Source organism: Copadichromis virginalis, linkage group LG22, assembly GCF_057382275.1.
Source record: "Copadichromis virginalis isolate Kocher_CV1m ecotype Utaka linkage group LG22, C_Virginalis_male_GT1.1, whole genome shotgun sequence".
Taxonomy (NCBI): Eukaryota; Metazoa; Chordata; class Actinopteri; order Cichliformes; family Cichlidae; genus Copadichromis; species Copadichromis virginalis.
This window is the reverse complement of record NC_140638.1, coordinates 2,638,558-2,662,350: the sequence shown is the minus strand read 5'-3', so window position 1 is coordinate 2,662,350 and position 23,793 is coordinate 2,638,558. Positions and strand designations below refer to the sequence as shown.

General features: G+C 44.7%; 2 protein-coding genes across 4 annotated transcripts in view; one reads left to right on the top strand and one right to left on the bottom strand.

The window, feature by feature from the left end:
- col14a1b (collagen, type XIV, alpha 1b) overlaps positions 1-23,793 on the top strand; it is a 170,480-nt gene that overhangs the window by 41,793 nt on the left and 104,894 nt on the right. For all 3 annotated transcript variants that reach the window (XM_085445109.1, XM_085445108.1, XM_085445107.1), the window contains exons 6-8: positions 20,849-21,007; positions 21,130-21,249; positions 22,996-23,160. In XM_085445109.1, the coding sequence (XP_085301235.1) occupies positions 20,849-21,007; positions 21,130-21,249; positions 22,996-23,160 (444 nt within the window). The remainder of the gene's footprint in view (positions 1-20,848; positions 21,008-21,129; positions 21,250-22,995; positions 23,161-23,793) is intronic.
- Positions 7,937-10,406, bottom strand: LOC146682382 (uncharacterized). The gene has a single exon (XM_085446912.1). It carries the CDS (start codon positions 10,253-10,255, stop codon positions 7,937-7,939), a length of 2,319 nt encoding a protein of 772 aa, XP_085303038.1. The 5' UTR covers positions 10,256-10,406.

Here is a 23,793-nt window from a genome sequence, read left to right as displayed (position 1 = left end):
TCACTGTCACACTGTTGCTGCCTTTATATCTCTGCTGCTCTTATCTTTTCCCACCTGTGTTCCTTCCTCCGTCTTCTGTATATTTCCTGAGCCTCTCCTCACTGGATTGGTACCCAGCATTTTAACCTTTAACCTTTCTCTTGCCAGCTTTCTTTCTTCGGTGTTTTCTCCCTTTCTCCCATCGCTTTTCTTCACATATTCCTCGATGATGAGGCTCTTTACCTTCTCTCTGTTTGACTGGCAGATGATTCATATTCAACCTTGTGTGCTTGTTTGAATAATAACACATTTTCTCCTCTGTCTGTCCACCTTTCTCTGCTTCCTCTTATTTTCTCCCCACATCACTTGTTTGACAAACAACTCATCTAATTTGCTTTTTTTGTGTGTGTGTGTTGAAAATGACATCAGTGGTCAAACTTCTCCTAATAAAAATAGATTTAAACACGAGTATAAAAGGCCAACAGCCACCGTTGGACCTGCAGAGACGAGCTGCTGCTGCAGGGATTATAAAACCAGCACTTGGATCTATTTATAGCTGCTGATGTTGCTACAGTATTTGTACAATTACATCGTTATTCCCAAATATTAGTATTGGGTAAAACTTAATTAGAGCCCAGTATTTGAATGGAAGTCCAAACACTTGTGATCGTTCAGTTAATTTTCTTTATCTCAAACTTTGAGGGCATCAAAGCGACAGTTTAAGGATATTTTAATAATAGAACCACTGACTCAACCACTGTTTGCAGAAATACAGCCACAAACAGCATGAAGGTAACTGGAACTCGGTGTAAAGCGGTTAACGATGCTCCTTTTGTCGGCTGAGCTCTGAGTGCAAAGACTAATGAAGCTAATCTGTTTGTCCTGGTCACACAAACACTGCTTCACACGCTGCTGTTCCAACAAGGAAACAAAAGTTAAAGAGGCCCAATTTCTGCTTCCACATTTCACTCTCAGACCTAATGAAGCTGTAGAGTCTGAGAGGTGAAGCAGTCCACGATCCTCCGGTTCAGTCCTTGTTTAACATAAACTGGCCTCGGTGCCGCTCCTCACTCACCCTCTCCCCTCAGTGTTTGGAGCTTTGTCTGAAATCAGTGGAAATGTACACCAATGCCAGAAAATGACTGATGGCCTTTACCTTAGAGATGCTTGCTTCAGCTGTGATACGGGAGTGTGTATATATGCTGTCACAGAAATAAATCATCTTTAATTTCATGATAGTTTCGTTTTAGTGGAGAGAGAAAGCGAGCAGCTGAACATGTAAATGATTTAGAGGAAGTGTGGGAGGAAGTGCCGTGGTCAGAGGAAACCAACAGTGGCATCAGCTCGTCTGGCGGAAGACCAATGCTGAGCATGACCCCGAGAACATCTTCCCCAACACCGGAGCGTGAAGGTGGACTCGCTGTGCTTTGGGACTGTTTTTCTGCTGGTACAGAACGATTTCACCACGTTGAAGGTCCGATGGGGTCATGCACCATTAAAATCGTGGTCGAGGAACTCCTCTCATTCAGAAGATGGCTCATGGATCAGACTTCCAGCATGACAGTGATCCAAAACACCGCCAAGGTAACAACAGAGTGGCTGAAGAAGCACATGGAGGTCGTGGAGTGGCCTCCTCAGTCTACAGACGGCAACCCTGCAGAAAACGTGTGAGGGAGCTGAAGCTTCGAGTTGCCAAGCAGCAACCAAGGAAGCTAAAGGTTTATTTAGAGTTTGTGTAGAGAGGAGTGGCCCAAACCCTCCTGTGGTCTGAGCAAACCTGGTGACCAACTACAAGAAACATTTCACCGCGCGTTCTACCAAGCACAAAGTCACATTTTGTTTTGGGATCAAATAATAATTTCAACTTTTATTAAATCAATGCTTTGGCTTCACGTTCTCTCCCCGCTGAAGTGAAACTACCATAAATATGGAGCTTTTTTCTCATAACAGTGATGCTTTATATATTTTAGCATTCATGAAATGTCTGAAGCGTTTCCTCTGTCGTGTCACTGCAGGGTGTGAAAGTGTTTTTGAATTTAAAGAGGGAGAAAGAAAAGAACAAACACACACCGACACACATTCACCATCTGTGTTATTTATACCTGGAACATATTGGATTTAACGTTTATTGTGACCAATCGAAGGACTTTTGTGCAGTTTTTACTTTCTCTCTTTTTCTTTTTTTACTTTGTAGTTGAAAAAAAAAAATTCAGCAAACGGAAGTGACACTTCCGGCTCGTTGGAAAAACAGCTGCAGTCGAAGCCACAGTGACTCAGTGCTGCCTGTCTCTCTCACACACTCTGCTTCTCAGTTTTGCTCTTTCTGCTGCTGCCGAGTGTGTGCAGCTCGGCGTGTGTGTGTGTGTGTGTGTGTGTGTGTGTGTGTAAGCCCTGTGGGACTTCCTATGGTTTCAGTTTCTCTCAGTCTTGTGACGGTGCTCATTAAAGAGCTTCAGGTTTTCTTCCTCTTCGTCTCTCATCTTCTGTCTGATGCTGTCTGTGCTTCTCACATCTGCACACACAGACTGTCTTTTACAGCTTCTTGTGAATTCCGTCCCCGGTGGTGGCAGCGTACCCGTGAAGTTAATGTCAACAAGAAGTCGCAGCAGCCCTTTGGTGACAGGTGTGTTGTCACCTGTTCAACCTGCGCGCAGTGAGGAAAGTTCACTATCACCTTATGATGAGATTAGATCAACTTTAACACTATTCTGTCTTCAGGTAACACTGAAATCGAGCTTGTCTCCTTCTGCTGAGAAGGGAACTGAAGAGGAAATTAAACCGTGCCGACACTGTTTGATAAACAGTTTTTTCTTACTGTTCATATTCTTGTTTCTGAACACAGATAATAACGGTTCTAGACTTTTGGAGTTTCAGCGTTAATGAGGTGTTTGTAGATTTATGGGTCGTGTTTTTGGAGCTTTGCTCTTTTTGCCCCAGTTTGTGTGACTGCTCACTTCCGTCAGTGTCTGCAGTGGAGGTTGAACGTGTGGTGATAGCCCAACCCATAGAGCCACAATGCCCACAGTGACAGAGGAAATGGTACAAAACAAAACAGCTCTTCTTCTTCTTCCTTTGTTTGAATGTTTCATATTTGAACTAGAGCTGGACCAATCCGATATTACGTATCGGTATCGGTCCGATACTGACCTAAATTACTGGATCGGATATTGGAGAGAAATAAAAAATGTAATTGATCCATTAAATATCAAACAAACACCTCACAAAACTTGTGACACAGTGTAACTCGGCTCATAACCGTAGCACGTCGCAGCAGTGTGGTCACGTGATAGAGCGGCTGTGTGTTTGTAGCCTCGCTACCAAACCGGCATTTCATCTCTGAGGAAATTATCCCAGAGAGAAGTAAAGCAAGTGTGTAAGTTCATCTCTGAATGTCTGTAAAGCATTCCCACGTTAAGCTTAACAGCCGATATATGGAGCTACTGCCCCCTCTCTCTCTCTCTCTCCTGCTGCTACTTCAATCTTGAAACTGATCAATGATCAGCTGATCGTCTCTCTTCTTTGTTTTTGGTCCACTTTGCACCAGAAAGAGGAAACCAGCGGCTGAACAACAGCAGCACGTTTAAGCTTGATCAGCTGTTGTTAGAATGTATTTAATATTACTTTCTACACCAGGATCTTTTTCTACAGCTGACGGCTGTAACTGTGCAGGGGCGGATCTAGCAAAGTGTAGCCAGGGGGGCCGATAGGGCATGAACAGGGAAAAGGGGGCACAAAGACATACTTTTCTTTCTTATTCTCATTTAAAATGTCGAGCTTTTAATCAATAATTATCTGAATCTTACACCCAAAGTTTTCATCTGATGTAAAATGTATAGAAGTTCATTACTGTATATAGTGACTGTTAAGTCTAATATACCCTAGTAAGCTATAGTACTTTTTCCTTTGGGAACCATCTGTGCAGTCTGCAATTCTGTTGAAGAAAGATGTTGATTTAATTTTAATCTATTTAATTATTCTTGAAAATTTTTTTATTTCTGTGCATTTTTTCACACTGCATCAAATTAAAGTTGATTGCATCGATTAAGCATCATGAGGTGGGGGGTGGTTCCCTATTATTTTTTGCTGGGAGTTTGCAACCCTATTAGTCAGGTTGCTTAATATTTCTGCTAAGTTCTCTTTAAAACACCAGAATAGGGAGGATGGAGCAGGTTTAAGTTTATTAGATTGATCAGTTTTGCTGAACTATGAAATATTTTGGGTGCAGTGTGTTTTTTACACACAGGTATAACAGAATAGCTTTAGTGTTGTTGTTTATTTAAACTTGAGTATGAACTTATACAAAATGCAGCAAGATATTAAAAAAACAGTTTTATTGATTAAAAACACACTATATCGGATTCATATTGGTATCGGCCGATATCCAAATTTATGGTATCGGACATAAAGATGTGGTATCGTGCCATCTCTAGTTTGAACCAGTGTTAATAATGTCATAACAGGAAGCTAAAATGAACAGAAGTTGAGTTAATCTAGTAAAAGTCCCGACAGCCTGCAGGTGCTGCGTCAGAGTGGTCACGAGCAGAGATTAAAGTGATGTTTCTGCAGCTCAGTTAGATGCTGAACTGCTGTGACTGAAACTTTATGTCTGCACCTGAATGCATCACAGGGATGAGAAGGAAAAACTGTGTAAGTGTGATGTTATTATTTTCATATTATATACAAGAGTCCATGAACCTGCCCAGCAGATTTAGTTGTTCTGGAAAGTTCCGGGTGCTTTAACCGCAGGTAATGAAGGAGAACTGGAAACCGTGGAAACCTTCATTTAGTCTTAAAGTCTTTAAGTCTAAAGATGTGCGACTCATTGTGTGTCTCTTTGTGCTTCAGTGCAACCTAAGCTCAGCTGTTATCACTGGAACTACAACAGAAGATTGTAATGTCTTTTTCAGACATCGTAACCAGAACATATCGTACGACGTCTGCAGGTTGTGTGTCTACACTCATCTAGTGTGTGATTCTGTAGAGAGGGCAGTGGGCAGCTGTGGGTTGTTTTTAAAGCCAGAGACACTGGAGCAGGTTGAATCCAGGGATATACAGTCACAGCTGGTGTCATGAGCTGAAGGCCGACTGACACACCTTATAAAGGCTCCAGTCTGGGATCTTCAGCTGCTATGCTGATTCCCAAAAAAAGTAATTATGTAGTAGTTAGGCACAATTTGGCTCAGTCAACCCTGACAGGTGCAATTACCACAGCTCTGTGCTCGTGTGTGTGTGTGTGTGTGTGTGTGTGTGTGTGTGTGTGTGTGTGTGGTGGGGGGGGTCTTGATTTGAAACAGTTCATTGATTTGTCCTGATTGACTTGCTGTCAGTTTTATCTTTTCTGAAAATGGGCTGCAGCCAAGTGCTGATTCATCTGCAGGGAGCCTTTAATGCTGCGCCGGTGGAAGCTGGAGTTGGATTCTTGACTCTGAAAAAATGAAGATGTACGAGTAACCCTGAGATAATATTTCCTGTGCTAATCACAGTGTATCTGCTTGCCCTCCAGTTTGTGAGGATTTGTACTCTAGGTGGAAAACTCTACCAGAATGTGAACGTTTGCTCACTAATACGTCTGCTAATTAGCTTGAAACTGTCTCTTTTTTAGTCTTTGCTGTGTTGCACTCATCACTCTGGTTCTTCCTTCCTGCAGTCAGTCGATCGAGACTGTCAAAGTGTGCAGGACAGGATGTGCGCTGTTCCATTTCCTGTGCATTTAACTGGAACCATGTTCTTTATCTGTGGGGGGTATTTTTGCCACTGTGCATCTTTTCCACAGCATTTGATATTTTATAACAAAACTTATTTAAATGAAACAAGTCTTAGAAATCCTGCTGCTCGTGTCAAATGCAACTCACGTTTTCAGGGTTTCTGAAAGTTTTGATGATAATGATCGATTTCTCCAAAGACTTGTGGAAACCCTTTAGTCTGCCCTCCCAGAATCTCATTGCATCTCACCCTTTGATGTTTTTAATGACCTCTACAGCAGAAAACGAACGTTTTTATCTCAATATTACATTTCCTCTTTCATGACACCAGATCTTTTTTTCACCTCAGTTAACGGAAGTCACAGAAACAGACTTTTTAATGCATTTATGATGCAATTATCTGACAATGATGTGACTTGCGGAGTAGTTAACTCTGCTAACAGCTCACTGAAAAGCCTTTGCTTCAGTTTTAATGAGTGAAATTTTGGTATTTTATTAGTCTGTTAAATGAGCACCAAGCAGACGTTACCTACGTCTCCAAGGATGCAGCGTGCCAAACAAGCTAGCTAGCACCTACACCTACCTGTAGCTCCACCCTCTCATACAGGTAACGTCACTTTTGGCTGCAGAAAAACAACATCTATGCTCGGATATTATTTGAATGTTTTTGTGTCTTATGCCGCCCCCCTGCACCCGGGCCCTCTCCTGTTTCAACAAGCATTAATGTAGTGTTAGAGTTTCACTTTATCAGACACATTAGTGCTATAATTGGTTAATTTTAATATGCTCCTCTAATTATATATATAATCCCTTTTCTTCCCTGTGGTACTGAAAGCAGTATTGAGTGTTTTCCTCAGTATCACAAGAAGAACAATGTTTTTCCAGCTTTGAGTGTTTCTACTGAGGCGGAGGAAAAGTTCATATTTGGATGATTCCCAATCACAGCTCCTCTCCTCAGTGGTGAACCTGTTGTTGGGGCACCAGTCTCACATCTTCATGCATGAGAGACGTCTCGTTTTTATTGTAGGGCAAGGATTCATTTCTGTACTCCTGGCAAAGAATAAATACTGCTACTGGAGCTGATTCTTTACACTTTGTTTGGAGCCATCGTTTCTTTTATTTTGGGGTAAATGGTTCTCTGGACTTTCTGAACGTCTTTCAGTGCTTTCACTCACTTCACTTCAGTTCTTGTACCTGAGCAGTTTCAGAGGGATTTTTATGTTTGCTAACGTTGATCTATGAATCACTCAAGAATAAAAAAGCACCTAACTTACGCAATGACCCTGCTCTGTGTAAATAATCATTTTAAAATTTGATGTTCAAGCACTTTGTTATTAACGTCTATTAAAAAAGGGGGTTGTTTAGTTGACTCTATAAAACCTGCCACAGATAACAGTCTAACTGGTATATAATAGTATTTCTGCACCAATAATGTCACGGTCTGGCTGGCAGACCGTGGGGATGTGGGGAAAGGAGGACCCAAAACGCAGACTCTGCGATGCAAACAGTGCTCTTTATTCACAGTGAAAAACTGTAAACACAATAACTCCCCGTTGCTCCCTTGAACCCCGTGTGCGTGCTTCCCTCCGACGTCTGTGCTCGTGTTCGTGCTCCCCGCTGTTGTGTTTCCGCACACCCCGTGCGTGCTGCCTTTCTGGACCACTCTTCCTCCTGCAGGGAAACCATAGAGGCAGCCGTCAACACTAACCCTCGGCGGGCATATACGAACAACACAGACATATGCTGACACACTAACTTGGTACGATAACTCAATGATCCCGCGCCGGTGGGAGCTCCAACACTCTCCTAAGTAGCTCCCCCGACGAGCCCTGATCACCAACAGGTGTGGCAGGAACTTCAGGTGTGGCCAGTCCTTCGCAGGGCCACGCCTATCAGGCCTGCAGGTGGCTGTGCTCCATCCTCCAGCCACACCCGCAGACATACACACGTATACACCCACACCCTGCCTATACATACGAGTGGGACACAGACTAACACAGCATTGTGGAGAAAGCACACATCACCAAATAATAATAATACTAACAACAATAACAACAGTCAAAACTGGTCACGGACCCCCGAGTCCTCCAGAGCCGGGTCCGTGACAGTACCCCCCCTCAAAGGGTCGGCTCCCGACGACCCAAAAACACAAACCAAAAACAGCACAACCAACCCAGGGCGGGCGGCGGGAGGTCCAGGACGGAGGGCAGAACCAAAACAAGCAAAAACCCCCAAAGAAAACAACCCCCCCATGGTCACAGTCCCAGAGTCCGACCGCGCATCCCGCAGCAGAGCAACAAAAAGAAAAAATGCCACAAAACAGTCTCAGGCGGCCCATCAACATAACAAAAGAGTTCAGGGGGCCTACCTCGAGTCCAATGGTGGCGACATTGCAGCTCCGGCGGGCAGCCACGGGTCCGGCAACAGCAGAAAAACGGTTCTGGGGGCCTGCCACTGCCACGGCGGCACTGCTGCCCCTCCGGCGGCCTGCCCCGGGTCCGAAGGCGGCGGCGCTGCTCCCCAGGCGGCCTGCCCGGGATCCAGTGACGGTAGCAGCGCTGCGACTCCTCCGGCGGCCAGCCCCGGGTCCGACGGCGGCGGCGCTGCTCCCCAGGCGGCCTGCCACGGGTCCGGTGGCGGCGCTGCTCCTCCGGTGAGCAACAGTGAGGTGTGGCACACGGTTCATGACGCGCTGGTCGCTGACGTGGATGCAGAGGACGTGGATGGCGTGGAGGCCGCGCCAGACGTGGAGGTCCCTCCGGTTCGTTGACCTCCGGCTCCGGCTGAGCGGGTCCCTCCTCGGCTGCTGGCAGCGAGAGCTCCACCTCGGCTGCTGGCAGCGAGAGCTCCACCTCGGCTGCTGGCAGCGAGAGCTCCACCTCGGCGGCTGGCAGCGCCGGTTGTTCCTTCCGCTCGCAGAGCTCCTCTGCTGGTGGTTCGCTGAGCTGCTCCTGCTCGCTGAGCTGCTCCGGCTCGGGCAGAGCGAGCTCCGGCTCCCGCTCGCTGAGCTCCGGCTCGGGAAGATCGAGCTCCTCCCGCTCGCTGGGCTCCTGCTCCGCCACGCTGAGCCGCTCCTCCGGCTCGCCGGGCTCCTGCTCCGGCTCGCAGGGCTCCTGCTCCGCCACGCTGAGCCGCTCCTCCAGCTCGCCGGGCTCCTGCTCCGGCTCGCAGGGCTCCACAGCTGGCGGTGTGGGCTCCTCTCGCTCTCCGAGCACCCTGAGCACCTCCGGCTGCGCTACAGCTACTGACGGTCGATCTGGAGGTGAAGATGGTGATGCGGTGTCTGCAGGTGGGGAAGGTGAAGGTAGAGTAGGTGATGCAGATGGCGAAGCCGAGAGTGCTGCGGTCGCTGCAGTCTGATGGGACTCTGGTGGAGAAGTAGCTGCAGAGGGAGAAGGTGATGATGGTGCGGTCGCTGCTCCCGGTGGACTGGCCAACGATGCAGGGACAGACAGGTGAAATGATGGCAGAGGTGGTCCAGCAGGCATATCGACCTCCAACTGGGGATGAAGGTGAGAGGCTGACCGGACTGAAGACTCAGTCACCAGCTGGGCAGCAGACTCCGTTACTAGCTGGGCAGCGGACTGAGTTGAGGGTGATATGGCTATTATGAAGGGTGGAGAGGATGAGAATGTTACAGCTGGCTCAACAAATTCCAGGGGTCCAGAGGCAACTGAGGCCTCCAGTTCGGCCTCTGGGGAAGCCCTGGGGAGAACCTCTGTCTCCATATGGCCAGACTGAGCCAAAAAGTCATTTGGGTCTGTATGCTCGGAACTCCCCAGCTCCCAGCTTACAGTCTCAGAGGGAACATTTTCTGAGTCTTTGGAGGTACAACAAACAGTTTCTATTTTCGTGTTTACAGGAAGGGAATTTATAACACCGGCAGAGTCCATTTTACTCACTGTGGCGTCCAGAGCCGCTGGTCCTGAGTCTTCGACCAGCACAGGAGTGAGTGTGGCTGTGGTTGAACGCTGCTTGCGAGGACGCCTTCTCCTCCGTGAAGGCGGGGCCGCGTGCATGGAAATCCGCTGTTCATCTGTGTTTTGATCGTCAATGACAGGGTTTATTATTGAAACAATATAGTCGGGTTTACTCACTGCGGTAATGAGCGCTGTCGGTCCGTTGCCAGCTGACCGGGCTGAAACCGCAGGAGTGGGTTGAGGCGTAATGGAATGGCGGTGGAGAGTGCGGCATGCCTTCTGTAATGGCGGATCAAACGATTGTGCCGCGAGCATCGACGGGAAAGCCCTCCACCGACGCATGAAAAACCAAGCGGCTAGAGTCTCTAGGAGAGCAGCCGAACTGTCCGTGCTCGGGCCACCCAAGCCAAATAGTTCAAAACTCGAGCTCTCCCTTAAACTAGCGATCAATTGCCTAAGTTTGTTAATGTCCAAAATGTTCATGGTGAGGGTAGTGGATGTGAGGTAATTGTCAAGGAACACTACCTGTAGGTGTCTCCTGTGTGGGTCTGCAGCCTGGATTACGCTCCGGCAGTAATCCCATAGCTGCGCGAGCGATCTCTCCTCCGTGGCAACTCCTGAGTTTGCTGGGTCCATGGTGGTTGGCGGGATCATTCTGTCACGGTCTGGCTGGCAGACCGTGGGGATGTGGGGAAAGGAGGACCCAAAACGCAGACTCTGCGATGCAAACAGTGCTCTTTATTCACAGTGAAAAACTGTAAACACAATAACTCCCCGTTGCTCCCTTGAACCCCGTGTGCGTGCTTCCCTCCGACATCTGTGCTCGTGTTTGTGCTCCCCGCTGTTGTGTTTCCGCACACCCCGTGCGTGCTGCCTTTCTGGACCACTCCTCCTCCTGTAGGAAAACCAGAGACGCAGCCGTCAACACTAACCCTCGGCGGGCATATACGAACAACACAGACATATGCTGACACACTAACTTGGTACGATAACTCAATGATCCCGCGCCGGTGGGAGCTCCAACACTCTCCTAAGTAGCTCCCCCGACGAGCCCTGATCACCAACAGGTGTGGCAGGAACTTCAGGTGTGGCCAGTCCTTCGCAGGGCCACGCCTATCAGGCCTGCAGGTGGCTGTGCTCCATCCTCCAGCCACACCCGCAGACATACACACGTATACACCCACACCCTGCCTATACATACGAGTGGGACACAGACTAACACAGCATTGTGGAGAAAGCACACATCACCAAATAATAATAATACTAACAACAATAACAACAGTCAAAACTGGTCACGGACCCCCGAGTCCTCCAGAGCCGGGTCCGTGACAAATAAGGTGATTCTCAAAGAGCTTCAGTATTAGTAAATCTCAATATGCTGTGTAGTGTATTCTTAAAAAAGTTAAGTGAGCTGGACACGTGAAGGACAAAACATAATCAACCCCTCAGCAGATGGACAGTATCTGAAAGTCGTATCTTTAAAAAAATAAGAAAACAAAAGCAGCAAAGATGTGACACAGGACCAGAGTTCATCCTCCTTCAGTTGTTCTTCAGTTGTTGAGAGGCCTCAGTGAACAGTAGGAGGCAGAAAAGGCGCAGAGATGCCCAATTATACAAGAACCCGGTTGAATCAGTAGCAACAGGTGGTAACGAGTGATGAGTGGGTACGAATGGAGGAGGTGATCTGTCAAACACACTGGAGGCTCTGTTGTTGTTAGAAGAGGCCTCATTACAGAAAGCACTGAAAAGTACCCTCAGCTATTGAGCCACCACATCAGATCGTTTCATTATCAGCGTGACGACGATCCCAATCATACTGCCAGCGTAGGAAAGACTCAAGACTTTTGCACAGCACTGTATTTTCTGGATAATTATTTCATTGCACCTGACTTTACATGACCTAATCACACCGTGGTGTGATGCACACCTGTTGGCCAGCTGTGCGGGGCTGATGTGTTCATGCAGCTACAGGAGGAACACCTTCAGACTGGGTTTGTTCCTTTTCTACCAGAACTTTTAAAGAAGTTTGGCTTTTTGTACTTCTCAGCTCCGCACTCTCCAACAGAAATATTACACCTTCTTGAAAACTTGTTACAGTTAATTAGAGTAATTTAATGTTACACACAGTTAGATGTAGAAGGTGAAAAAAGAAGTCTTTGATCAAAATTGCTTCAAATTGGGGTGCCATTACCCCAAACAGTGGACCTTTCCTTACTTTTCCTGCATTTGCATGAGAAATGTTTCCTGCCACAGCCCGACACCTGAAAGCAAACTTTTCACTCACCACCCACGAGCTGAGACTCATCGTGGTAACAGGAAGTCACTGTGGCAGAATGCTGCTGAGGGCTCAGAGCTTTCAAGAAATCTTTACGCCATAATGAAGACAAATTGATTGTAGTAGCTTGGTCTCGATGTTATAATGAATTCAATTACAAAATTCTTTGGAGAATATTTGATGCTGACCGGAGAATCACCTCTGAGCTGTATTTCAGACCTTTGTTTCTCACTCAGCTTCTCACGGCTGAAATGGGCAACTGTTCATGAGCTCGCCTGTCCCGGTTTAGATTTATGTTGACTCTGATGAGGTGCATTAATCTACTGCAAGCTTGTGACTCAGGTTCATCCAGCCAGTTAATTTCTGCGCCCCGTAGCTGGAGACGTTCCTTCCAGAGGCTCGGCAACGATAAAAAACAGATCATTCATTTGACACTTAATGAGATTTCTACATCACAAATAACTATCTGGCCTAATACTGCTGAATGTATCTGAACCTGTTTTAGATTTACAGCACTGCAGCTTGTTTCTGCACACTGTGCACATGACCGTGTTTCTCTACTTATTTGTGACCTTTGTTTTTCCAGCCGCTCTCTTTATGCTGAGCTCGCGTGTTCACCACTCCAGCAGGAGTGACCACTGCAGGAAAACCAGGAGCTGAGAAGCTTCATTTGTGCAAATTGGAGCTTAGTGCCTTGCTCAAGGTCTAATGAAAACAAATGAGTTACGTGAGTATCGGTGATCGACGACCGGGACCTCGCCTGTTGGTCAATTACATCTCGTTAAGCCTGGAGCATGTTGGTGTTATGAAAGCTGATGGCACACTGCAGGCTTGGATTTGATTAGTCATAAGTCAGATCTGATTAACACATGTTTATTCTCTTTTCTGACTCTAACAGTGACCATAAATTATAAAAAATAACTTCATGTCTTATGCTTTAAGACTAGTGACTATACCCATAAACTCACCAGGAAACTGTTCACTAAGCCTGTTTTCCTGTTGACTTCGGTGCCACTAGAAGTCGTGTTTGTAACTAATGGAGGTCCCCCTGCTGGTCATTAGGAGTAATGCAGGTTAAATATCCGCTTTGGCTTTTCTTTTGAGAGATAACTTATCTGTAATATTCCATAATTCAAAGATAATTATGTAAAGTGAAAAAGTCCTGGATATTTAAAGTGTGAATATTAATGAATAAATTGAAGTAGTTAACAATCACTCTGTGATTTTGTGACATTACTGGGCTGCATGCTAACAACCTGCTCCGCTTTAATGTCCCCGACAGAAACTGGACGAGGCGGTTTTCCACAGTCTCGTTATTTCTCAGCGACTCTTTAACAATCTGCAGAGCACCTGGTCTTTTCTAAGTAAACAGTTTTTGTTACATAAGTAGGTAGATACTGCATCATTGTTTCCAGGTGACTATGATGATCCAGATGATGGGAAACAGGAAGGCACAGACGTTTTGTAAAAACCACGTTTACTGTTGTACTTGCTGAACTTTCCAGGCAGATGACCATGTGGAATCTGAACTCAGCTGAACGCTGAGTTTCTCTCACGAGCTTTTCCTCAGTGTGTAGTGATGAAATTGACTTTGCTCGGAAGTTAACGTTGACCTTTGACTTCCCGGCACATAGGTTAGCTCTACTGTAGACAAACCCATCAGAGAAAGCGTTCAGGTGGGCTAGCTCACCTTTGACACAGCAGATATTGGCAACGCAGCTCTTCTGCTCTTGCCTCGGGCGTCTTGCTAAGTGCTGGACTTGCTTTGCTACTTCTCCACCTAAATAAGCTTCACACTGCTAAAGAATCACAGACATGCTGTATTTTAAAGCCAGAAATGTTGCACATGCGCTTCAGATAAGCTTTATCAAACAGTCGGTGGCTGTGGGCTCATGGACTCGGTGTGATAAGGAGTTTTGGTTGCTTCCTGAGACGGGCTGGATGTCTGGGCTTGGTTGCAGCATCCTGCTCTGTTGTCAGTGTGGCTGTCTGATTGAAACATGAGACTTTATTCTTTCAAATCTTCATGCATTCTCTCTGCTGCAGCTCTGCTGATCGCTGTCTTGTCTAAATCCATGCGAGCAGTAGCCGCACACACACTGTGTAAACATAATGGAAGGGAAACATGAACCGTGACTCATTCATTACACAGTGAATGTAACTGAACCTGTAACCTGACAGTTACGCTGCCTTGTTGTGGACATGGTATCAGGCTGAGCTTGGACCCAGCTCTGGGCCCTGCTTTCACTCATGAATATGTAATATCAGTAAAGAGAAACAGACTCATTATAATATTGTTTACACTGAGCTGACTCGGGTCATGTCCTCTGTTCACCGGTCTCGACACTTCCTGTCTCAGCTGTGCTGCAGACCTGCGACGCTTTGACTTCTCGACCTGAAACACTTAAAGGTCTTTTTATGATCTGTTTGAAGAAACCATCAATGAAGCTTTTTTTGTTTTTTGCTACTGTCTGTTTGCCGCTCTTCTTGCCCTCCTTCCCAAACGGCATCTGTACACTGCAGCACAGTGAGCTGCAGGACAGGTGACGCATGCTGTCTATTTATTTTTATTTAAATACCAAGAAAACCCAACAGTCTTTGTTAATGACTAAAACTCACTCTTCTCTCCTAATTCATGACAACTTTGTTCAGTGATTATATCAGGAAGTAAACAGCTACAGGGACACAGCTGGCTCACAGCTGGATTGTGACAGTGAAAGAAAATAATTCTTAATTACAGAATCAGTTTAAAACCGAATCTTTGCTGACTCATTACATATATTTAGAGACATGTTTGTAGTTTGTTTTGCAGTGGACGAGCAACCCAATTCCTTTTTTTAATAATGTATCATCATCATCACCATCATCATCAGGGATGAACTAATTCCTTGATGCAAACAGTCTCAGGGTAACATACAAAACTTGGTTATATGAGTAAAATCCCAGCAGATGAGCCAGTCTCAGTCTCAGTACCGGATCCCAGCATCTTATCCTCCTCTCGACTGTCAGTCAGCTGCGCTCGTCTTCGGGCTGACGCTCGGCTCTGTTCTGAGGCAAAGCGTGAACAGCAGACAACATTTCAGTCTATAACAGTTACAATACTACCAAAACATATAAAACTGCAACTTTCTGTGTGGAAACAATCAAAGTTGTATCTCAGGATTATTAAAGATATAGAAAACTGATGCTCTGCACAGACTGTTCCTGTAAGGAGACTTCCTCATGTTTCTTCTGTTTGCTCTTTTTCATCCCGGTTGGTGTCACACTGGGTTGACCTTTGACCTTTGCTCTTTTCTCCTCCCTCCATTGTTGACTTTTGTTAGCTTTGTGCTTTTTCAACCAGTGTTTACTTTTGTTTCTTTGCCTTTAAACAAAGTTAAAACGAGCTTTAGTTTTACATTTCAAAATAAAAGTTCATTGTTTTACTAACATTTCTATATGACATCGATCTCAAACGTGGCTTTATTCACATTATTATTGCACTTTCTGCCATGTATATGAAAACACCAAAATATAGACACATCTTTAGAAAACGAAAGGTTTCTAATACCCTTTCCTACATGTTATGGCTGCTCATGTGAGCCTGTGGCAGGTACCACTGTGTGGCAGGCAGAGGTCGGACTCAAACACAAAGGGATCAACTAAAAAACGCGGTTTTATTTGCTGAAACATGAAACTCTCAAACTACAAACTGGGAGCTATAAGCTACAAACAACTAATAATTAACAACCAGAACATTACGAGGGAAACATGGCACAAAAGGAAGCACACAGCAAACAGGGACGACACAACCACGAGCAGAGAGTGAGGACTTGAACGAGGGGCAGCAGGTGAGAACACAGGAGGAACAAATCAACACATAAGGAGAAAGGGGAAGCAAAGCAATGCACTACTAAAATAAAACAGGAAACACAAAACAGAGACTGAGCGACAGAGACCACGACGAGCAGGACACGACCAAATAAACAAGTAACAAAGAACCAGAAATACACACGACGAAGCTCGAAAGCACATGGAAGCTAAACAAATATGGATCATAGAGGTAAACAGAATGGACAAAAACACCGTCACAGACACAGGATGGCCTTCATAGCCTTTTCCTTTTTTGTTTTCTTTAGGTCACGAGCAGTTGTCCAAGCATTTCACTACATATCGTACTGTGTATGACTGTGTACGTGACAAATAAAATTTGAATTTAACGAAGTCATTAATGTTACAGTTTTGCAAAATACCCAAAAACAATGATATTCTTCATTTTTGCTGCTGTAGTACAAACAGGTGTCAGTCAGCTTTGATGGAGCTGTGACGATAACGGTCTGCGTGCTTCCTTTGCAGTTTGTGCTGTGAAACCAAACAGTGTTTCCTTTGTGTGATAACAAATGTCAGTCGCTTGTGTTGTTACACTCATTGCTGTGTGTTGGCCCCGCCCTCTTTTCTCTCTGCGTGTCTCTTTACCTCCATTTTTTTGTTTGTATTCTCACATTATCCAGTTTGCTTTTATCCTGTTTGCTGCTTCTCGTGTGATTAGTGTGTGCACAGTAGTTATTAAGTGAAAATATAGATGTGCATTGCAATTACAGCATAATAAAACAGAGCAGTGCTGATGATTAGTGCTGGAGGAGAATCAGTGCAGCGCACTCACAGAGAATAAGAAATAAAAGAAAACAAATGCCAAGGGGGGCATTAGGAAATCAAGCAGAGAAAAACACAGCATTGGTATTCGCAGCAGACTCACTTGTGTACTTTCATCCTTTAATACGCGTCTGCCACTTTTTTTCCCAGTTCTTCTTCTTCTTTGTCTTTTGTCCTCTTTCTACCATCTGTCCAAGCACTAGTCTGTTCCCAGACGTGCTATTAAAAGAGAGGTAGTTCTTTCACCTGCTGCCCCCAAGCACTGCTTTGCCCTTCTGTTTCATTTCCTGTGCTGACTAAGAAGAATCCGCCTCTTCCATCTTTAATTCTGTTCAAATCCTTCATCTTTAGACGATTCTGTGTTTAGTTCGGTCTTTTCAAGCTGTATCGTTTCATTTAATGCCAAATCTGGCAAACTAAAAATAACACCAAAATAGTTCATTCCAAACTAGAAAATATCTGTTTATTTACTTTGTGTTATAGAGTTAAAACAGCACTTTATAAAAACTGTAGTCTTCTCAGGTCAGCCCAAGACTGCTGAAGGTTCTTCATTTGTCAAACTGTTGTTGGCTGAATATGATATGATTAAGTTTTTGTCCTTTTATTAGTGACTTGAACCGATCTAGACTCAGAAACAATTTGCTCTTTCACTTCAGTTCAACATGAATCAGAAACAATGGGAGACTTCAAAGAAACGAACAGGAAGCTGATGCAACCTGAGCCTCTGTCTCAAATCGTGTTAATGATGTCGCCGTCAGTGCTCACACATGCACCGCGTGCTTTCAGCACTTGACACACGTATTGGACAACAACAGCTGATGACTTTTGAAAAATGAAGAAGTTGGATGCTGCAGTGTGACCCTGAGGTTTGTCAGAGGCTGCGGTTCATGTCAGGAAGCTTTGTTTATTCAGGAAGAGATGGTGGTTTGGCTGCTTCACCACAGCAACTCTGCACACTGACTAATCTTTCTTACCCAGTGCATTAAAATGTGTCGTGAACCGGTCCTTAGGCATGCCGGATGAATCGCTCGGTATCACGGTAAAACTTGTGGCCACAACACCAACATGAAGCGAGACCATGTGCATCACAGCAGCTTGTACAAAAGCGTTTGGTGCAGTAAAACTGGACCAAAGAGAGGATTCACTGTGTTCAGTTTCTGCTTCGTCCATCTGAAGTAAGTCTTTCCTCCAGCTGCTTTTATTTGTCTAAATCATGAGCAAAAACAAACAGGTCAAAAGTCTTTAAGCCTCCAAAATGATAGTTTGGACCAGAAGACTACAGCACATTGATACAGACAAAACTTTCAGATGTTTGTGTGGTGCAGACAGCAACCCAAAAACGACTTTCAGTTTCTGTCTCACCACACAAACCTGATGCCAGGCTCACAGCTCGTCTTTCCAGAGCCGCGGAGTAATTGTGTGTTTTATGTGTCACTGCTTTCATCTGAAGTCACGCTGAACAGCGGCTCCGAGACTCGGCTGGAAGACCGAGGAGGAGGCTTAAATTCCTACACTGTAGAGACTTGTAAGAAGTGATACCTTAGTTAGTTCCTGTCAGCGATGAATGAAATGACTGCTGAAGAATGCCCTTGCCCTCCTCCAAACACACTTAATACACCTCTTGAGACATGTTATAACCCGAAAGAAATATTCTCCTTTACATCTGCAGGATAAGTAATTGGGTGCCACGGGCATCAGCGACACACGTTAGATCTCACGTATAGAGACGCAGCAGCACTGAGCCAACTATGTGTCAGATTTGTGCTCATGCATTAAAAGCCACTCATCAGTGAATATCCTTGAGCCATTTGTAACTTTTTCTGCCAGTTGGTGCCGGGCAGGTAGCGCACGGTGGATTTATGGTGCTTGAACCTTTGAGTCTAAAACATTTAATAAATGCACCACAAAACTGAGCAAATATAAAGAGGCCATTCCACAGAGCTGCACAGATGGTGGTAATTACATGTGATGAAGCCACCGTGAGCGATCCCCGTCACAGTACACATTCAGAATGACACAGGGGGCATGTCAGTATTTTTAATTAAGCTTTTAACCGTAGAAGGGAGAGCCTCTGTGTCCCAGAGGCAAAGGATGCTTCTGCATTTAATCTTTTTGGATGACACTCTGTATTTCTCCTAATGCTAAAACATGGAAACACAAAATCAAAGTTTAACACAGCACCATACGGCCATCTGTAGCCTGGTTTCAATTAAAGGGAAAACCTGAACCTCTGACCCTTACACTGATGTCACCTGGTGGCCTCTTATGATGTGAGGGCATGGTGCTTTCTCCACTTTGATGAAAGGCTCACTGCTAATTAATAGAAAGCTTCTTTGAGCAGAGGCACTTGTGTCCTGATGACAGCGGCCTCCTCTATCCAGAGCACACCGAGCTCGGTGAACAGCCTGATGAGACGAATGTGAATCGTATGCTTGGAGCGTCACAGTCACCTCATCTCAACCCAGCTGAAAACCTTTTTATGAGTTTTTCCACTGATGCTTTAGATCTCCAGCACTATCCTCAAAACATCAAATCATGGGAAATACACTATAATGCACCTACACATTACACCTACAGGAGACCCGTGCCATGAAGCTCCTGGTGCACAGTGATTCAGCTGATATCAATGCCAGATGGTGTTTGGAGACTTTTAAACACCTTCCTCTGTTGCTTTAAATGATCTGCTTGTTTGTAGCTGCTGTTTTTCCTGAATTCTTCCAATTTGTAATAATTCCACTTACAGTTGATGGTGAAATATCTTGCTGTTAAACGTGTATGCAGAGATGTTAGCGGCTGCTAATAGCAAGCTAGTGTGGTGGGCGTGGTATTCATCGCCGTGGGGCAGACATTTGGATTCATCTGCTTGCTTCGTTCACGCTGCATTGACGGTTGGTTCAGGGGTGTGTTGGCATTAAGATGCAGGTGCAGTCACCTGTTCAGTTTACCTGGTATTGATCAGTGCTGGCCAGGGTGAGCTCGAGGCGACAGAGTTCTGTTGGCTATAGGTTGAGCAGTTTCTATCTGTACATGAGCACACGCCTGTTAAAACTGCAGTGCAGGGATATGGAAATAAAGAGGAGCTAACAGTCTCTGAAGTCCCTCACAGCCTTTCTTCTGTGCATCGTGTTTATTTTTTCTTACACTGGACAGTTATCATCTTCTTATAATATATTGTTGACTGTCCAATAAAATATAGAAACCTGCTGTAAGTGTATGAATGCATCATGTAAATAGTAGCTGCAGTTAATCTTACAGCAGCTGCTAACCCACAGTAACACTACTCATGAACTGTAACATGATGGGATGTCTTCATTCACATTTAGCATGGGATTTTTGTGAAGTGCAATGTCATCATTAAAAGAAGCACTTAAATTTCAAAAGTTATATACTCTGATTTTCTATGAACATCAGCCACTGGATGGAAAACAAAGTTTTAAAGAAAAAGTGTGAAACAAACTTGGATCTTGATTCTGTCAGTGGAAGGGGACATCCTTATTACATCATCTCAGACATAGAAGCCACACCCACCTGCTGTTCAAATGCTTTGTGACCGACAGCCAATCAGTAGAAAGTTGACTTTAAAGGAGCGGCTGCTGAAAGCAAACAGAGGATGAGGGGCTGCAGAGAGGTGATGAAGCTACACATGTTCCCACTGGGAAACTCCCCAGTATAGCGACCCTCTTCCAGTGGATCTGCTGGGAGTTTTAGGTGCCATATTCAACTCCGGTTTGAAGCAGTTTGGAGGCTTCTTGAATTCAAACCCAGCACCCTTAACGATTGCAGTATTTCCCATCGAGACCCAAACTCGGGTTTCCTCAGCTCCGTGTGAAAGATAATTGGTGGACAGAAATATGTCTGTTTCCTAATTTGCTTGGCCTTTGGCTCACTGTGTGCTGCACTGGCTTTTGTAAATGAACTGCTGTTTCCTCATTAGAGTCAGGTCTGTTTTATCACCCAGTAAACTGTTGAGACAAACAACAGAGGGGGCTGTTATTTTTCATCTGCTAAAACGAAGCGCCTCGCTCCTCTAGGGTTTAATTATACTGTGTTGAACTGAATTAGAATTAATGAAACACTTTGTAATACTTTGGGACAGAAGCTGCACATCAAACTGTCCTACTTTTACCAGTGCAGATTTATCACGTATGTGCTGTAGGCTGCCGTGGAAGTTTGGGATCCTGTTTATAGTCTCAGTCACATGTTAGGCAGAAGGCTAAATGTTTTTGTGGTCCACCATCATGGCGGGAAACCTTCCTCTGCTGATTTAGCTTTTCAAAGTTCAGAGTTTTCCTGTTTTCAAAGTCTTTTCTAAATTCCTGTTTTCTTCTTGTGATTTTAAGCTGAAGCGGGATTTATGTGTAAGTCTCCAGCCATAGCCGACATCGTGATCCTGGTAGACGGTTCCTGGAGTATCGGGCGGATCAACTTCAGGCTGGTCAGGACCTTCCTGGAGAACCTGGTCAAGGCGTTTTCAGTGGAGATTGACAAGACTAGGATTGGTGAGAAGATTTCAGTCCCTTTGGAGGATGGAGTCTGAGCCAGACTGGAATCTGTTATTAAGTTACTGTTAAATATTACTACCTAATTGTAGTTTAAATTCCACTCTTACTTTTGCACGCAGGTCTGGCTCAGTACAGTGGAGACCCCAGGATCGAGTGGCATCTGAACGCTCACACCACTAAAGAGTCTGTAATCGATGCTGTGAAGAATCTGCCATATAAAGGAGGAAACACACTGACAGGTGCGAAACCCCAGCCTCCCACTGGTTATTATGGTCTGCTCTCCCCATCAGAGTGAACAGATAATGCTCAGAGGTGCACTTGGACCAAAGCCCGTCCTTTTGCCCGAGCTTATTAAACTGAGGGGAGCTCATTTTGGATTAGTCTTCAAGTGTTGGTGACCTTGCCGCATTCGGCTGATAAGAGCTGAGTGTGAATCAGAAGGTCGGCTAGCTTTCTAAAGTTTCAGCACGTCTTCCTCGTGCACAAACTTTAGTTATGGAGTTCTGAGCAAAGACTGATGCATTTCCATCACCATCCAGATGATGTGCAGTTACATTTCTAAATTATGAGTTTGACCCTAGAAATCTCTGGAAGGTTTCATGTGTGGCTGCCCTCCGGTCACGTTGTAAATACTATTGTTTTGCTCTTAAATTAAAAAACCAAAAAATTATGACAGCTTTGTTTTATCTGACAGAATATTCACAATTAGGAACATTCAGTCTCAGTTTGGGCCTAAAAATCTCCCCCACTCATCTGACACTTGTAGACTGAAATTGTAATATAGTCTTATGGAGGCGTCCTGATAGCTCACTGTGAAGCCTTCACTTTATCTGTTATTCTGATTGGAGAGTACAAACAGGATCGGAAAAGAAAAACCGTTTCACCCCAGGGATTTATCACAGATGTCCACCCTCCCCGACCCTCCTCGTGGTTTTGTTTTTGTTGATAGGGAATCATTGCAGGGTCTTTACCGTGAAGTATGGATCACCTTGAGACAGGCTGTTGTAATTTGACCCTCTTTAAATAAAATGTAATTGAACTTCTTGTGTTGCTAATGAAACTGATCTATCGCTCGAGGGAGCAGCAGTACTTTAACAGTCTGTTAGAAGTTGAAGAAGACGTCTGTAATGTCGTTAATGGACACAGCTGAACTCAGCTGCTCATTATGTTATCAAGCTCATTAGACAAAAACCTTGTTGAGCTAATAAGGCGCTCTATAACAATCATTTTCAAGTCTTTGATTGCAACTCTTGAGGCTACGTCTCGGCTCAGAGGCATTTATCTGTCCTCGCTACACCTCAGTGGGAAACTTTAAGTACACTCAAACTGTCAGCCAGGACGTAACTGTTGCTTTAAAAGTGCAGACGATAAACGGCTCGAATCTCCCGCACTTTATCCAACTCATGATAGATTTAATATGTATGCAGAAGTATGTTATAGTAAAAGTAAACCATGTTTTTATGGTTTTCCTACATTTAATGTTTTTGACTCGTCAGCTTTGCTCCACGCAGCAGGAAAGCTGAATGAAAACAACATTTTCTTCATTGTTGTGACTAAAATGTTCATGTTTTCTATAGGAATCTGTGAAATTCAGCTATATATCACTAAGTGACATTTACAAGGTTTTTGTTGTTTTTTTTTACTGGTTTGTGCCCAAATTTGGGACTTTGGGTCTTTTTTTATATTTCAACTAGCCAGTACTTTTGTTCCCAAATTACAGATCCTGGTTTAATAGTTTTTGAGATATTTATGTTTGAATATTGCTTCAGATTTCAATGTGTGAAAAAAATATCTGGTTTTCAAAAAAATATTTGATAAATGAAGCAAAATTTCCACAGCACTCAGTATCTAAATCCAGACTTTAGAGTATTTAAACAAATCGTAGATGGCCGAGGCTGCGATGATTCCAGATCAAATGGCTCCTCTTCTTATTTTTATTTCAGCATCTTCATGTTTTCGCTTTGTCTTTGTTTGAATCCGACCAGGTCTGGCTCTGACCTTCGTCCTGGAGAACAGCTTCAAACCCGAGTCAGGCTCCAGACCCGGTGTTCCCAAGATAGGAATCCTCATCACGGATGGGAAGTCCCAGGATGATGTCATACCCCCAGCGCAGAGCCTGAAGGATGCTGGGATAGAACTGTTTGCCATTGGTATGACAGCACTAAATGCTCCACACACCATGGGCTCGGCTGTTGCTCTGCTACACGTGCAGCTGGTTGATGGCAAACATAGAGCACAATGATACATCTGTCTGTATGTGTTGAAATGGTGCAGCTCCTTTGATTCACTGAGCTCTCCTTCATATAAACCAGCTGATGTCTTTAAAGATTCACAGTTTTTCCTTTGGAGTTTTCTAGGCTGAACTCTGTTTTCTTCTTCAGCACAGTCACAGCTTAATTTCAACATTTCCGCCGTTCCGTGTTTGTGCTGAAATAGCAGGTTATTAATTAACTGACAAAAATTGAATAAAAGACCTTTAATGATATTTGCAGATATTCATGAGGCAAGAACAGCAGGCAGCATCTTAGATTCATGCTGATGCTTCTTGTCTTATAAATATTTTTAATGCATTTCATTTCGGACTACCCCTGATGCTATGCTACCTTTGGACTCAGTCTGTTGCTCTTGTCAGCCTTCAGCTTTAGCTTGTAGTTTCAGCAGGGGGAAAGTTTAGAGATGGAATAAGAAACCCTGTTGCAGACAGCGCATGTCACAGCCTGGCGAATAGTTTTGCTGTTGTAGATGAAGTCCTGTGTATATATTCATGTTCTGGTTGCGTCATG